This window comes from Chaetura pelagica, unplaced genomic scaffold, assembly GCF_000747805.2.
Source record: "Chaetura pelagica isolate M959 unplaced genomic scaffold, ChaPel_1.0 scaffold344, whole genome shotgun sequence".
NCBI lineage: Eukaryota > Metazoa > Chordata > Aves > Apodiformes > Apodidae > Chaetura > Chaetura pelagica.
Window position 1 is genome coordinate 3,518,193 of NW_009953098.1, and position 16,249 is coordinate 3,534,441.

Sequence of the window (16,249 nt, forward strand, 5' to 3'; positions counted from 1 at the left end):
GTAGGTGATCAGCTCAATTCTCTTCTCAGTACCATCACAAGCATTCAGCAATAATTCCAGGAAAGTTAATAGAAGCCATTTCCCAGCATTCTGTACATGCAGACATGGTGAGATCAATGGTTGGAATATTGAGGAAAGCCTGATGTAGGCTTGAAGTGCAAAAGGCTCTTTGGGAGTTGAAGAATGGAGCTTTAGGTCTTCCCAGTCTAGAGCAGACCCTTAACACAGAGGCTTACCTTGGCCCCTGTGATTTACACCTGGATGCAGCAGCAAAGGATGATTCAAGGTTTTAGCCATCCAGCTTTCAGAGACAACGTTGTGGTGCTACCCATGAGCAAGGCACCTCAGGAACATTATCCCAAAGTGGTCTATATTAACTTGAAGGTACATAAGGTAGAAAACTCAGAGCTAACTTTAGGCTGGGTGAGTAGGAGATTGGCATGAGTCAAAGCTCAAGTACTTAATTTACGTGGTTGGTTTTGTGGGCCACCGTTGCACTGCTGGCTTGGTACAGGTTAGGTATGAGAGGAATTTACTTGTGATCTAGATTATATACTATAAATCTGCTTTGTGCTGCCAAATCAACGCAAAGCAGACTTCGTGCTGTTGAGGAGGTGATGGGGAGAAAAGGCTGACTGTCTGATCTGACAGATGTGTGTGGGTGTGCAGTGTTTCCTGTATTCAAAAGGTGGGGGTTTGCACCTGCCTGTTACAGGGATAAATGCCTCTTCAAGATGTAAGGTAGCAAAAGATTAGACCTTTGTCAGGACAGACAAGCAAGGTCTGATTCCAGCCTGCAAGCACATTTATAGAATAAAGCTTTTATTTTCATAGCAGTATTAAATAAATTATTTAGCAAAGAACTTGAATTGTAAAATCTGATCATTATGTGGGTCTATTGCAGCCTGTCTACACTGTAACAATAAAAAAAGATTACAAAAGGTATTCAGGAAAAAGAGAGATTTCAGTGCACCTATTTTGAAACCACTATTCAATTCTGTTTTCTTATCTCCTTAACCACATTATTTTAGCATATATGTTTGTACTGCCAAATTGAATTATTGCTGATTTCAGTAGTATTATATAATTCTGCTATCATTGCCAGATTTACCATTGCTACTAAAATTACTGTAAAGTGAGCTGACATCTCAAGGGTTTGAACACATATTACTGCTTCTGAGGAGAATGAAAGCACTCTCATGAGAAATTAATGACTGAATGAAAAAATGTTAGTTCTTATCTGTTTTCCAAGCTCTTCAGCATCTCTTTTGCGCCAAAACCGGCCACTTTAAGTTTCTCTTCCTCATTGACAGTTACCTCAGAAATGATCCACTATGTACTGCAATGTGTTACATGCTCAGCATCCTCACTCTTGATTCAGTACTGTGTTATGATAAAAATCATGATATATTATGAGGATATAGAAAACAATTTTTTTAAAGCCCCTTGAAAGAAGAAAGTAGCTCAAGCAAAGTCATTGTCTTGGAGGAAAAGATAGGTTTTGCAACTTCTGCGGAAGATCAGGTGCAGCACTTGAAAGCTTTGGTCACTTCACATGCTACTTTTTCAGATACCTCCAAGTTTCATAGTTCCAGAAATAACTGGAAGTGAAAGAGAGAAAAAATGTGGGAAAATGCGTTGATGATGTCTTGTAGTTGAGTATCACAAAAGCTTAAGACTCCTACTCCTGATTTGCAGACCCATGGGACCTGACTTCCTGTCCCTTTTCATCATTGTAAATGAAGAGTAACTCCCTTATCTCTGAGTGAAAGTGTGAGAGAAAACAGACCCAAGGAATCTGGGATGTCAGATCAACTTTGACCTTTTGTATGCTCCCGTGAACAAAAAAGGCCCCAAGTGGTAAACTCGATGGAAGGTTTTAAACACTTCTACACTGTTTTCATGTCTGGTCTTAGCTGTACCAGGTATCCTCATAGGCTGCACAAACTTATGTTGTATAAAAACATGATGAGACACTTCAGAGCCTGTTGTGTGCCTGTCCTGGAGTACTGCTGCTCACTCCAAAATGACTGGTAAGAACAACCACTGACACAGTATGCCAGGCAGTCAAGCAGAAAAGCCAGCTGAAGCTCCTGTAATCCACTTACATCTTACTGCCAAAGTATTAAGCAAAAAAAGCTAGTCCTATTTTGAAATATAGGTAGTAGAATATTCCTCTGGTCTCAGATTAATCATTTCTGTTATTTCATTGTGTCCTGTCAAAATGAAACATGGTGAAGTATGGGCATTGAGTGTTTAAACTGCTAGCAATGTTACCTTTCATTTAAATAGATTAATAATGTGTACTCTACATAACAAATTGCTTTAGGCACAGACTGAAGACTCTGAAAACATTAAAATCGAGTTAGGCTTTGTGAAATGAATGCATGCTTTAGAAACAATTCTGGTTTGAAATTACGAGGACTGTAGCGTCTTCTGTGGCTCTTTATCTTTGGAAAGGGAATGGCTCCATTTTTGCAGCCCTGAGGGCAGGTCTTGTGGGTTTTAAGTTCTGGTAGGAAACCTCCTCATAAGGCAGCAATGCTGAAGAAGCTGGTGGGACCGTGAAGGATAATTTGGACATGTGTGTTTAGTCAGTGGAGTCCTTTCTGAAGGTGTCTTCCTTCTTACCTGTTGAGATTGTTTCAGCTGTCAGAGTTCTGAATACACCACTTCACACCTGCCAGCAAAAGACTGTTATGGTCCATTTTACCATCTCTTTGAATAAATGTTTGAATACATAAACCATCCTACCTTTAATCTTCCTGTGTAACCTTGAGATACCCCTTCAGTCCACAGTGTCCCTGCTATGAAACAGGGAAATTGAACCTCACCCAAACTGCCATCGTGCCGCGAAGATAAATTAGTTGCTGGCAAAATGCATTGAGGTCCTCAGCTGGAATTATTGGTGTGATAATTATGCAAAAGCAAGGCTCAATCAGATATTTAAAATCATGCTACATACTGTGGCTTATCCATTTCTATGGAGGATTTCTAACATTTCTTTAAAGAAAGTGTGTCATTGAATTTAATGTGCTGAGAAACCTTATGATCTTCCAATCTATTTTAGATATATATTTAAAATTGTGCTTATAATTGTGTTTTTTATTGAATATCTAAGTTCCTTTCAATTTCTTAATACAGAACATGAGTTTTAATACACATTTGAGGAGAATACACACTGTGTATTGGAGGCACTTTTGAGCATTTTCAAATTGTCATGGTAAAATTGTCACATTTGTTTAATTAGCCTGTAGATCCTGCAATGTTAATTTATTTCAGCTGTGTAACAATTTGTTTGGGTAGCTAGAAAATCTAACCAAAATGATGGGGTTTTTCCCAAGGAATTTCTCACATTTCCTTTTGATTTAAAATCAGTCTTACAGGCACCTGGCCTTGCAGAAGTCAGCTGATGAAAATTTCAGGCTGTAGCATTGGAAAGGAAGATTGTTTTATTAGTTCAAGGTGTTGAGGTGTTTGTTGACCATTGTTCAGAGACAAGAGATAAAAACTGACTACAGACATGAATCTGAAGTTCAGACCTAAGTGCCTGGATTTATGTTTGTTCAACATTCTGCCTGCACTGTTCATTCTACCTGCAGTAAGTGTTTCTGTATTGCTTTCTCTGACTCCTAGGGCAAGGGCTCTGGTGTGGATTTCACTAGAAACCCTGTTCTCAACAGTTGACAGCTCTTGTAATATTTCCTGTATTCCAAAATTTCTGTGCAATGCCTAAACTAGTATCTCTTGGAGGAAGGTGGAGATAATACCTACTACCACTTTGCATGGGGAAACAGGAAGAACATGGATTTAGGAGATTTGCATCGGTTGCTAATCAGACAAAATCCCACAAAATAAAACAAACCAAAACCAAAAAATGGGCGTGGTAGTGTTCATTGCATTTGCTGCTGGTTGAGTGGTAGATTTAAGGCATGGACCAAATTTCATCTCTGGAGTCAAGCTGGAAAATGGTGGGTACTGGCCTCTTGTTAGGAATGCTTTGAGATCTTCTGATAAGATTTATTGCACGTGAACTGTGTGTTAAAGGCCCCTTTGGGCTTTGTAGTCCATTAATTTCTTTGCCATGAGTACATCCTGCTAAAGAATACATTGTTTGTGTACCCCAAGGTACAGTAACCTTTAAAATATTCTTCTGAGCCTCAGGAAAAAAACCCACAAACTTGGTGTTCAGTTTGTAGAAGAACATTCACAGTAGTGATTTTACTTTTTTTCTTTTTTTAATCCAGTCAATTAATCCCTTCCCACTTATTCCAGTATTTTATAATTTCTAACCTCTTGAGTCCCTAATATTTTCAATAAGAGGTCTGAGCTGCCAGTTTATCTGAAAAGGGAGTGCTGTACCAATCAAATGAAAACTGGTGCTCAGATTTTTTTGAAGAGTAGTCCCTTGTCATTCCTCAGTTCAGACAAAAGCAAAGAACACAGCTTCAAGAGTGAGGTGTTCACTGGAGGCCTCTTTCCATGAAAATAGTACTCACTCCTTTTTTTCTAGGCAATTGAGTCATTGTTGCTTTTAAAATAAATTGTTATGATCTCATTACCAGTTTTCTTAATACAGTGAGTGTAAACTACAAGAAAGCTATCATGTTTTAAAGGATACAGGAGCCCTAAGGAATGTTACACTAACTGCTTGTGCTCTTTGAAAAGGCTTAGACTGGGAATTTGACTAAATGTATTATCCTGTCTTCTTTTGCAGCAGTATTGTCATTTTATAGTGTCTTTCACTTATAACACAAGTTACCCTTCAAAAAGAATGCTGCTTTACTGTATCTAGCCTGTGTATCTCTCCGGCAAAGTGAGATCAACAACTCCTTTTGGTAATTGCTTGAACATGATGCTACATCTACATTGCACTTTGTAAGGGGGAAAGAAAAAAAAAAAAAGTATTCTTTGGCAGGTTTATTCCAGTTTGTCTTCCTATGGTAACTGGTAATTGTCAGTGTTTGACACCAGCTGGATTTGCAAATAGCACTAACTGCTCAGAGCTAGCTAGCAACCATGGATCTACTGGGTGGTCTTTTCTTGGACTTGCTCCAAGTGTGTTCCAGATTGCTCATATGACCCCTGATAAACTATTACTAATGAACAGTTTGCTATTCCTTTTTAGCCATCTAGAAGCAGCAAAGGCAATATGTGTCATTGTCTCTCCATGTAGATAACAAATTTTTAAATGCTGGAGCACCAAAGTTACTGCATTTTAGTGCTGTGGCTTTTGTGTCCTATTCACTGGTTTTCCTGTGGGAAAAAAAGTAGTGTAGTGTTTGGAGACAGGAAGGTTATGGACTTTGCCCACTTTCAGCTCTGTTTTTAGGAGTTAGTTTTGACGTAGTTCCTTGTCAGAATATTTTAAAAAATGCAGGCACGGGAGGAGGTTCTATTAATCTGTTGTGTAGTCTGAGCATGCTGATATCAGACATTCAGGACTGCTCTGTGTGGGACTGAGAATCCTCAGCTGCCATGCATCTCAGTGGCAGTTTGGAGTATTTAATGTTTCCAACCTCAGATTTACCAGCTTTATAAGAAAGAACAAGCTAGGAACCAAATGCATGCATGTGACAGTGGGAATCTGTCTACCAGAAATATTCTGAAGCCTCCATACCTTAAGGGAGATCAAAAAAGACCTCCGCATCTTTTGGCTTCAGTTTTCTTTACTCTTTAAGCTAGCTTATTTGGGTAAGACTGACATGCCAAAAAAGTATATGTTGTATCAAAACATCTTCTATAACATACATCCATTTTTTCTACACCTGCTAGTTTAGCAGGAGTGGATCAAAGGAGAGTGTTGGCATGATTTACAGGACACACAGATGCAGGAACAGACCTGCTTCAAGGCACAAGTGAGGAAAAGAAAATCCAGATTTAAATGTTTGTTCTTTTCCAAAGGCTAAAATAATAGATGCCAGGTTGCATGATAGGGTTTCAGGTGGCTGCTTAGCTCTTTCTGTAAGAGAAGAGAATTAAAGGGTTGAGTGTGAGAGGCAGCATGTACTCTCCTGTTTTGTTGCAAGCCAGACAGAACCCATAGTGTATTTTTTGGCAAACATGCTAAGTTTTTAACCTTATAAAAAAACAGGGTCCCAAATTAGAGGATCCAATGATCAGGCTTCATTTTAAAGTTTTCTGTCCATCTGTCCATCACTGAATGCTGATCAGGCTGGTTATATTGTCCACCCAGGATTTTTCAGCCAGTATTCACTGTTCCCAGTTTTCAGCCAATACTCAGAAGTGCCCTAAGCATTGTGTAAGACAAAAAATGAGACAGTCTTTGCCCTCAAAGCATTTACGGTCTCTGATGTAGCACTGAGAAGATAATCATACTCAGCAGGGGTGAGTGCATTCTTCGTACAGTTGATGACACTAAACTGGGAGGAGTGGCTGACACACCAGAAGGCTGTGCTGCCATTCAACGAGACCTAGGCAGGCTGGAGAGTTGGGTGGGGAGAAACTTGATGAAGTTCAGCAAGGGCAAGTGTAGAGTTTTGCATTTGGGGAAGAACAACCACATGTACCAGTACAGGTTGGGGGCTGACCTGCTGGAGAGCAGTGTAGGTGAAAAGGACCTGGGGGTCCTGGTAGACAGGAGGATGGCTATGAACCAGCAATGGCTTAGCCCTTGTGGCTAAGAAGGCCAATGGTATCCTGGGGTGCATTAGAAAGGGTGTGGTTAGTAGGTCAAGAGAAGTTCTCCTCCCCCTCTATTCTGCATTGGTGAGGCCGCATCTGGAGTATTGTGTCCAGTTCTGGGCCCCTCAGTTCAAGAAGGACAGGGAACTGCTTGAAAGAGTCCAGCGCAGAGCCACAAAGATGATTAAGGGAGTGGAACATCTCCCTTATGAGGAAAGGCTGAGGGAGCTGGGTCTCTTTAGCTTGGAGAAAAGGAGACTGAGGGGCAACCTCATCAATGTTTACAAATATATAAAGGATGAGTGTCAGGAAGATGGAGTTAAGCTTTTTTAAGTGATGACCAGTGATAGAACAAGGGGTAATTCATTCAAACTGAAGCATTGGAGGTTCACTGTGAATATCAGAAAAAACTTTTTTACTGTGAGAGTGACAGAGCCCTGGGACAGGCTGCCCAGGGAGGTTGTGGAGTCTCCTTCACTGGAGATATTCAAAACCCTCCTGGACGCGTTCCTGTGTGATGTGCTCTAGGTGATCCTGCTCTCATAGGGGGGTTGGAGTAGATGATCTTTTGAGGTCCCTTCCAACCCCTAGGATTCTGTGATTTTGTGATTCTGTATACTAAGGGAGAAGCAAGTTTTCAAAAGGGATGTGGGTAGGGAGAGCATCACACAGATGAAGCAAAGGAAGTGGAGAAAAAGGAAAGCTTCTGTAAGGGCAGGTTTGAGCTTTTCTAGGTGCTCACTGTGTCTTCGCTTCAGCCTCAGATTACTGTTTAATGGCATTACAGTTGAGGTGCTGATGATACCATGTAAGAGGAAACACTCAACATTGAAAAGAAATCTTACCCTAGCACAGCCACTCAGGAAAACCCATGCTGCATTACTGCTTGTGTGGTAAGCAGAATAAAAGAGATCTGACAGAGTCCTGGTTTTGAAGGCAAGAACTCCAGCTTTTGTGAAACATTTCAATGTGTATTGTACAGCAGTGTGTGGTGGCTTCATTTCTTTGTATTTGACAAGTAACAACTTGGAGGCCAATTTTAATAAAAACGAATAATGGCTTACACAAAAGAATTCAGCTTTAAACTCAAACAAGTTGCCTAACCTGGTTTCTTATTTTCCCCTATGTGCTATTTCAGATAATTGATGTTCCTGTATTAAGACTGAAGTGGGTATCTTCTGGAACAAGTTGCTGCTTTCAAATTCCTGATGTTTTTAGACTCAGTTTCATCATTTTGTCAGGATATGGATTATATGCTGGTTACATGGGCATAAAATTTAGTGCACAGTGTAAAGCTTGCACAGTTTCTGTGCTAAGCTTGCAGAATGAGAAGTTTGGTAGTTCAGTAATTTAATTTTGCCTGCTATTGAATTTGGAGATTTTCTTTTTCCACGACATTGGCATAAGTGGCTCCAGAAATTAAATGTGTTTTGTAATAAATTACATGGATAAGGTCTTGTCATGTGACTGCATAATTCCCTCTTGTATTTTCTATGAAAAAAAAAGATGAATTGATTACATCTGGCAACATAAAGGAGATGGTGTAATGTATTGCATAAATGTGCACAGTGGAGTGCCTCAGGGTTAGTGCAGTCTTGTTTTGTAACTGTAAATTATAGTTCTGCTCTCCTCTTGGTGTGAACCCTAAGTTTCAGAGAAGAAAACAGGCGACTCAAGACATGCTTTTTTGCTTGTGAAGCTCAGGATGGATGGAACAAATTACCAGATTTCCTTAAACAAGTGCCAGCAGTGAATAGTTTCAAAACACAGTTGCTTATTTACTTGGAGAAATGTTGCCAATGTTTTTAAAATTGCAGAGATGAAATTATATGTTGGTATTAGTAACTTTTGAAAGAATTAGCTTTTTATTACTTATTGTGCCTTTGTTTATATTATACTGTTTTACTGCCAGGATGTTATGTTGTATTTAACAGTTCAATACATACTTCCTATCTCTTGAGGCTCTCATGAAAATTAGATGTGCCATCCCTGGAGATAGTTACCAACAAGTATCGATTTGAATAAATAAAATGGGATATGGCAGTGCATCTCAGTGAGGATGAGAAGCTGCCAACAACAGAAGGCATTACGTTGGCCATACTGTTCACAGCAAGACTCTGTATATTGGGCAAGAAAGTCATTAGTTTAGTTACAAAGAGTGAGAAATGAAGGATGCCTGGCTTTCTGGATGTAGGTTTAGTACACCTGGCAAGTTCCTCAATACGTGTGAGTGTATCATTAACATTTAGGCCTCTGAAACTGATGTTAGCTGGTGTGAACTGAATGTCCAGTTCTGGATGCAGTATTGAACAGATAGGATCTCAGCACAGCAGAGAATTATCAATTATGGAGGAGCAGGATTTTACCCTCATGATTGCTTTGGTGCTTCTGAAGGGCTCTGTGAAAGACACAGCACTGACCACTCTCTGCCAGTATCCCATATGAGCAGGTCCTGCAGTCTGACCATTTCTCGCATTTCCCTGTTCCTGACCCATGAGTAAGTCTGTCCAGAAGAACAGTTCTGTGGAAATAGGAATATCTCACACAACCCAGCATCTCACATGTGCTTGGCAAAACTTCCAAGCTTTGATCATGCTCTCCTTGCATGCAACCGTTATGGCCTAACCTTAACAAGCCAAACATACTCTTCACGTACAGAAGATGCCTCCTTCCTCTCTCGGATGGGAAGGAGAATTACTTCAGTGCCATTACTGCTAAATTATTTGACAGTGTAGACACGCTATTGGATAGGCTGTGGTTACTTTTAGGATTGTGTTGGAGATGTTAAATTGGAAATCCAGTGGTGGGTTCACGTGTTGTAGCTTCTTTATTCTGCCCCTAAAACAACCTTTTGAGCTGAGACACCTCTGACTGTAACGGAGCATTTTTTTTCTTCACATACACAAGATTGGTTAGAGCAGTAAGTACATCAGTCATGATTTGCTATTTTTTTTTATTGTCTTCTAAATGCTCTAAGCAAAAATGTGTTATTAGTTATAAAAGTTCCAGTATGAGAAAAAAATATATTGAAAAGTGTGAGGTATACAGGAGCCAGAGAGTATTGAGAAGCTCAACAGAAAATGTCCATATTGCTATCACTTTTTGTGGATTTCCAAATGTTAACAATGTAGGAAAGGAAAACATCTATTGTAACGTTTATAGGCAGCTCCTATTGGCTTCTGAAGCAATTTCCGTATTCATTTTCACTGAATATAATTTTTGTCTATGCTTTCCCTTCTTGTTAATAAGGAAAGGAATATTAATTTACTGTGGGAGGATGTAGAATACATCCCACTCCCCAGTTGGGCAAAGAGAGCTTATTTTTTGTCATTGATAAAACCCACAAGGTTCACAAGGTGAACACTGGGTTTTTAGATTATGGTCAAGGAAATGGTTTCTTTTTGTAGAATGAATTCTAGCTTTTCAGTAGTAAACTCATGCATGTACACTCTGTATTTCCAAGTGGCTTTCTGGTAGTTTTTGGTACAGCAGCAAGATAAATTATAGTATGACAAAGGCATTATTGCAGATGCTGCCACATTGTTCCTCCAAAAATACATATTGGGCACTAGCCACTGGTAATAAATTTGCTAAAACATTCATGTGAGTAGAAGATTTCCTGCCTTAACATTCATACCAGGAAATCTGACAGGAAAACTGACTTTCTTTTGGAAGCCATCAGGCCATCACTGAAATCTTTTTTTTCCCCTTACAGGAAAAAAAGCTGCAGTAACCCTTTGATGCTGAGAGCTTTTTTTAAGTGGTGAAACATGATAATAAAATCCATATCCATTAATTTATCTATCACGTCCCTGTCAGTACTGACAATATATTGAAATCTCTCCTTCAGGAAGCCTTGGTCACAGTATAAAACAGGCCAGATTACTGGTCAGGATATTCCCAACTGCTCGTGCAAGTTTTCCATTCCTTCATAAGGAATATGAATAAAAACCAACCTGTAGGTTTATTGCCTTTGTGTTCTTTTAGGCTTTATAGTCATTTGCTTGTACATGCCTAAGTATATATCTATATATTCATTCTCTCCTTAGCCTTTTCCTCAAAGATGAAACAGGTAAAGATGTCTTCTAATTCAGTGTGCATCACACACATAAAATGTAGCTGCCCCTCATGCATTGCTGGCTTCCTAGACGAGAGAGTTTGATCAGGTTTGTATAAATGCAGAAACTAGAAAGATACTGTGAAGCAAGACATCTTTTTTATTAAGGTTGCCTTGATAAATAGTTAATAAAACATTAATAAATCATTAATAGAGGCTTTAATAAATGGTAAATCACTTGGTTATCTTTATTCTGTCAAGCCAGTAGGTTGCTTAGCATCACTAGCTGTAACATCAAGTTTGTAATAACCTTAGAACATCTATTCATCATATATTAATTTTTTTCTGAATATAACTTTAACACACCATGTAACCAAAAATTGGAGAAATTTTAAAGTAACAGGTTTAGCTAGGAGTTAAAATGACTGAGAGGGGCAGTTGACAGAGAAAATACCACAGATAACATCTCTTTAGCAGCAGTGACCTCAGATTGCGTTTATTGCTGGCAGTGTGCACAGAGCTGCTCCTCCTCCTGCACCTCTGGCTGCCCTCTAATGATGTGGGCAAAGAGTCGGTCCCAGAAGTGCCTTTGTGGACTCTAATGTCACAGAAGAAAAATACCAGGCTTATTGCTTTCTTCTTCTGTCTTTTTGTGGATCAGCTGTCCCCAAGAGAGGCAGTAAGGGCAGCAGTTGGCCAACTGAGATCTAACTAACTACAGAACATGAAAAAGACATGGGAAGGTCTTAGAAATCTCATCATCTACTGTGTGTCCCCATCTCAATGCAGGAATCAATTCTGCCTAAGCCATTCCTGACTGCTGTGTGCTTACTCAGTTTTAAGTGTGTTCCTCCGAAGGTGGAGTCTGTGTAGTTCTCTGAGCAATCTGTTTCAGTGCTGCACAGTCTTTACCGTTAGAGGGCTTATGCCTAACTGGAATCTTTCTGGCTGCAATTTAAGTTCAGATCCACCATAAAACTGGAGAACAGATTATTCTGTCCTTTAGCAACAACTCTTTCTGTAATTGAGGACTGTTCTCGCGTCTCCCCTCGGTTCTCCCGAGGGAAGCAGCATGAGCCCTATATCTTGGGAGACTTCAAATTAGATCAGGCTAAGCAGTTTAGAACACACAGTAGAAAGGGAAGCTGCCTCAGTAGGCACACAGAGTAAACAGGCTAGCTACTCTTTTCCAGAATGACCTCTCAGAACCTGGCTCAGTTCTTTTATCTGTGCTTAAAAACATTGCACACTTTATTTTGGACAAGACAGAAATGATGGAAAACTGAAATATAGAGAAAGGAAGTAAGTCTTGAAGGCAGCTATTAATTTTAGGGGCTGGTTTTGTAAAACTATTTACCATCTGCCCCACATCCCCTGTACTCATTTCTCTCAAGCTGACCTTTTCTGTAGAAACTTGCAAGTTTAAATCCTTCCCCAGTCCTCTCCTTCCATTTAAATAGTGATTTGGCCTTGTACCTCTGCAGACCTTAAAAATTTGCTTGAACTATTTGTGTTTTTGGTGATTCATTAGATTGCATCTGCATGTGTCCTTCTTAGTTACTTACCTGAGGGCTTGTACAGCTGAAAAAAACAGATTTAGCTGAAGAGAGGAGCATGCCTAGCTCTAATAAATAAAGCACATGGAGTCAATTAAAACAATGTTTAAATAATTTTCAGAAAGAGGGATGCTTGATCTTATTACGTCAGAAGACCACAGTGACTTTTAAGCCAACAAACTGTGCAGGTTTACTTTCTTATTTAATCTCCAGGCCTATAAAAAATGCCAGCTTCCATAGCAGTCATGCACCCACTCCAACAGTTAACATGATTTTGGAATTATTTTAAGTCCGAACCATGTGAAAATAAATCCTAACTCAATTTTGTGGGATTACTTTGTTTCCATTAAATTCCTCTTTAAAGCATTTCATATGCTTGGTTTTATTATTGTTACTTCCAGGAATTTCTAAATACTTCCAAATTTGGATTGATTAAAGTTTTTAAACTTTTTCTGGAAAAAAAATATGAGTGCAATTACTTGCCTACTTTCCCAGGTATTTGCAAACCAAGATGTTTATATATACACCTTAATGGATGCATACACAACACACGCTGTCAGGGTAGTTCTTTATAGTCGTAACATATTAGAAGACAGACTTATCAGATTTCACAAGTTAGACAAAATAAAGATTAGTGAGTACTTAAAGATGAGGGACCTCCAAAAGAAATTGGGGCATGGCAAAGTATGGTGAAGTCATGTGGATGATTAAACAAATGACATCCTCTCTTCTGATTCTCTAAAGCAAAGTGCATGTGCTTAAGGAACAGAGTAGGTGAGAGTTAAGCAGAGGGTCACATCTCTCTGCAGGATGTGGGGTTGGGGTTTTGACCCTTCACTGGAAACAGTGCTGTGCCACTTTTGCATGTCATTCTGTAGCTCAGTAGTGCTCCGCATGAGTCTAATACACAGCTGTGTGGTGGTCAGTGTGCGGCTGCTGCCCTTACATTTGGAAGTGACATTTTTCAGATGAGCAATCTCAAAACTTTTATGATCACTCAGGGCTCTTTGGTCAACAGTGCTGTGGCACTTATCTGTAGGTAGATGTAGGTATGTTTCTTTAAGTAACTATATACTTCCTCACCACTTCCACACAAAGTGGAGGCTTTAAATACTTGTGTTGTTTGGCATGTGTGATCCTATCTAGAATTTTCTATCCAATATTTTTTATTACAGAGATAATTGAAGTAAAATGCCTCTATGTAGGTAGCTTGTACCTTTGTAATAGACTTTGATGCTCACAAGGTCACTCTGTAAACACTTAGATTGGATAGTCCTAACCTCACTGGAGTTGACTTTTGCCTTTGACCTCAGTGGAGTCAGGATTTCTTACCTTGTAATTGAATTTCCTCAAATAATAGCAAACTCATTTTTCCCTTTCCCACTGTTTTATAATCAGGTGTCCCCTAACAGGGAGATGACTCGATTTGCTTACACTTCAGCCTACTGAGTTGGTACACACTGGACACTAGATGCATTTTGACAGTGAATATTCTGAAATAATTGCTGGCATCACCTTCCCATGAATCCTAGGCTCTCTGTCCAGGCTTTTATGTGTGGGCAGGAAGAGGCTGAGGTCAACCCTATAATTGCAGTTCTAGAATATGCTTCATTTCTGCCTTCAATCAAGGCTGTCTGTCCCTCTCTTAATTATGTGATACAGTCTCTGTTTCATCGTTTTGCTATGAAGAGATTTGCCACAAAGCGACCTCTATGGCAAAGGATTTGGCAGAGGCATGCAAGTTCTGGATTATATTATCTCACACAAAAGTCCACTGGATGCTCAAATCTTTTCCTGCTTTCCTCTGTGCAGAGGTCAAACAACCAATACACTATGCTAGTCTACTTCTTGTCATTGCACTGAGCTGCTGCAGTCTCACCCACCAGGAGGGATGAGTTGTTCACAAACTGCGTCTTTCCTCCTCATTGCCACCATTTGGGCTTTGTGCAATGAAAACAGGTCCTGGGCTAAGGGTGACATTTGATGGGCTTCAATAAGATAGCCTCTTAATATTTATTAAATTAAAACATAGGTAAGAGCAAATGGAGCAGCATCTACCATAAAACACACTCATTAGAAGGGCATTTGCATTGACATACCATACCACATAAAGTGCCCATAGCCAGTACTATGAGAAGACACTTGTTGCATAGGACAATGTCCCCACCCACTTCTACACCAGATATTTGTACTGCATCCCAGCCTTTTCTAGACCTGCCTCTGGTTTATTTTGCCACTAAGCTCTCTTGAATAGGGTTGTCTTTTGCCACCATGTGATCCTCTATATGGTTACATCCAGTACGATACAGGAGGAATCCCCTTCCTGTTTGGGCTTTGCAGGTAATCTCCTTTTCTATCCCTGTGATGGCTTCATTCATTCAGCTTGACAGGCTGACCATAGAGGTGGAGTCAGCTGCCACCTGATGAAAGCACAGATGGTCAAAATTTTAAAAAATAAAAGCTGTTCTTGTGCTGCCTGTTGGGTAGTTAAGATGCTTACCTGCCACATAAGGATGGGTGGTGATGCTTCCTTAGGCAATTGCATCTCCAGGCTCAATGAAGAGTACATGATAATTTTTTCCCCTCTTTCACCTTTATGAACATGAATGTGTTTTCAAAAACATGTTTTTTTCCTTCCCTAGGAGATGACCCATTCCTGGCCTCCTCCTCTTACTGCTATTCACACTCCTGGAAAGGCTGAGCAGACCAAGTTTTCTATCCCAAGCAAGGTACAAATAGGCTATTACCAGTGACCTGATTAACATTCTGTTCTGTTGAGTGTCCTTTGTTGGAGAGTTAATTTTTTGTAATTTGTTCCATTTTCAAAAATTTCTAAAATTATTTTTAGTTACAAATTCCCAGTCTGACTGTTGTTATTAGTGGACCTCCTTATTTAAAGCTGCAGAAGTTACAACAGAGGTAAAGTGAACTTTATGTCTGTTGTTACAAGAGTCTTTCTACATCAAGTACAGTATTTATTATTATTAGTATTATTTTCTTCAATTATTATTTGTGCAATGCGGTGGCTAAAACAGTCCTTTTTATAAGGTCATAAGAAAACAAGGGGTAATGATTTAAACTGGAAAAGGGGAGATGTAGGTTAAACACTGTGAGAGTGGTGAGGCACTGATACAGGTTGCACAGAGAAGCTTTGGATGTCCCATCCATGGAAGTGTTCAAGGCCAGGTTAGATGGGACTCAGAGCAACCTGGTCTAGTGGGAGGTGTCCCTGCCTATGGCAGAGAAGTTGGTACTAAATGATCTTTAAGGTCCCTTCCAACCCAAACCATTCTGTGACTAATTCCCTCTTAGTGATTGATTGCATGATGAGGTTAGGCTGCATGGTTAAATTATGGTGACTGAAAATGTTTCTGCCTGTGAACAGTGCTGTGGCATCTGCCTGTGTGCACACTCCAAGGGCACACCAAGTTGCTTGATGCCATCCTCAGTATTGCGCTTGTTAAAAACACGCACTCAACACTTGGCACAACAAAAGCACGTGCCTGAAGAGCACCTGCATTTCACCTAACAGGTAGTGAATTATTAAGTTTTATGACTTGTACATGCCTTTGGCCCAAATTCTTGTTGCCTTCTAGCTATGGTTCTGGTAGCACTGTTAGAGAGGGAACTCATTCCCAAGGCAATTATTGCTGGAAGTGTCTTATGCTAGCACCTGAACAACTGTGAGCTGATGTTGTTTAGGGAAGGGGTGAACTTCCCCAGAGTGGGAAATCTCCACCAGTCTGACATGGAGCTGCAGTTGAGTTTCTTTCTAAAGGCATGGCCTTGGAAATTAGCTCATAAAACCGGTACTGTTTGACATTATGGTTCGACAAAATCATATCCTTATTTACTGGTTTTATCCTTTTGGCAGATAATCTTATGTCTGAAATACAGCCACTGTACTTAACTGGGAATTGTATGACATTATCAGTATCTGCGGCTCCTTAAAAAATGAAGCCAGTGCCCAGAATGCCTTATTTTAACAGGA

General features: G+C 39.8%; 1 protein-coding gene across 1 annotated transcript in view; it reads left to right on the forward strand.

Moving 5' to 3' along the window:
- The window catches only part of AFF2 (AF4/FMR2 family, member 2), a 250,283-nt gene that overhangs the window by 117,708 nt on the left and 116,326 nt on the right, over positions 1–16,249 (forward strand). Inside the window, exon 6 of the mRNA XM_009997205.1 lies at positions 14,901–14,991. Within this exon, the coding sequence (XP_009995507.1) occupies positions 14,901–14,991 (91 nt within the window). The remainder of the gene's footprint in view (positions 1–14,900; positions 14,992–16,249) is intronic.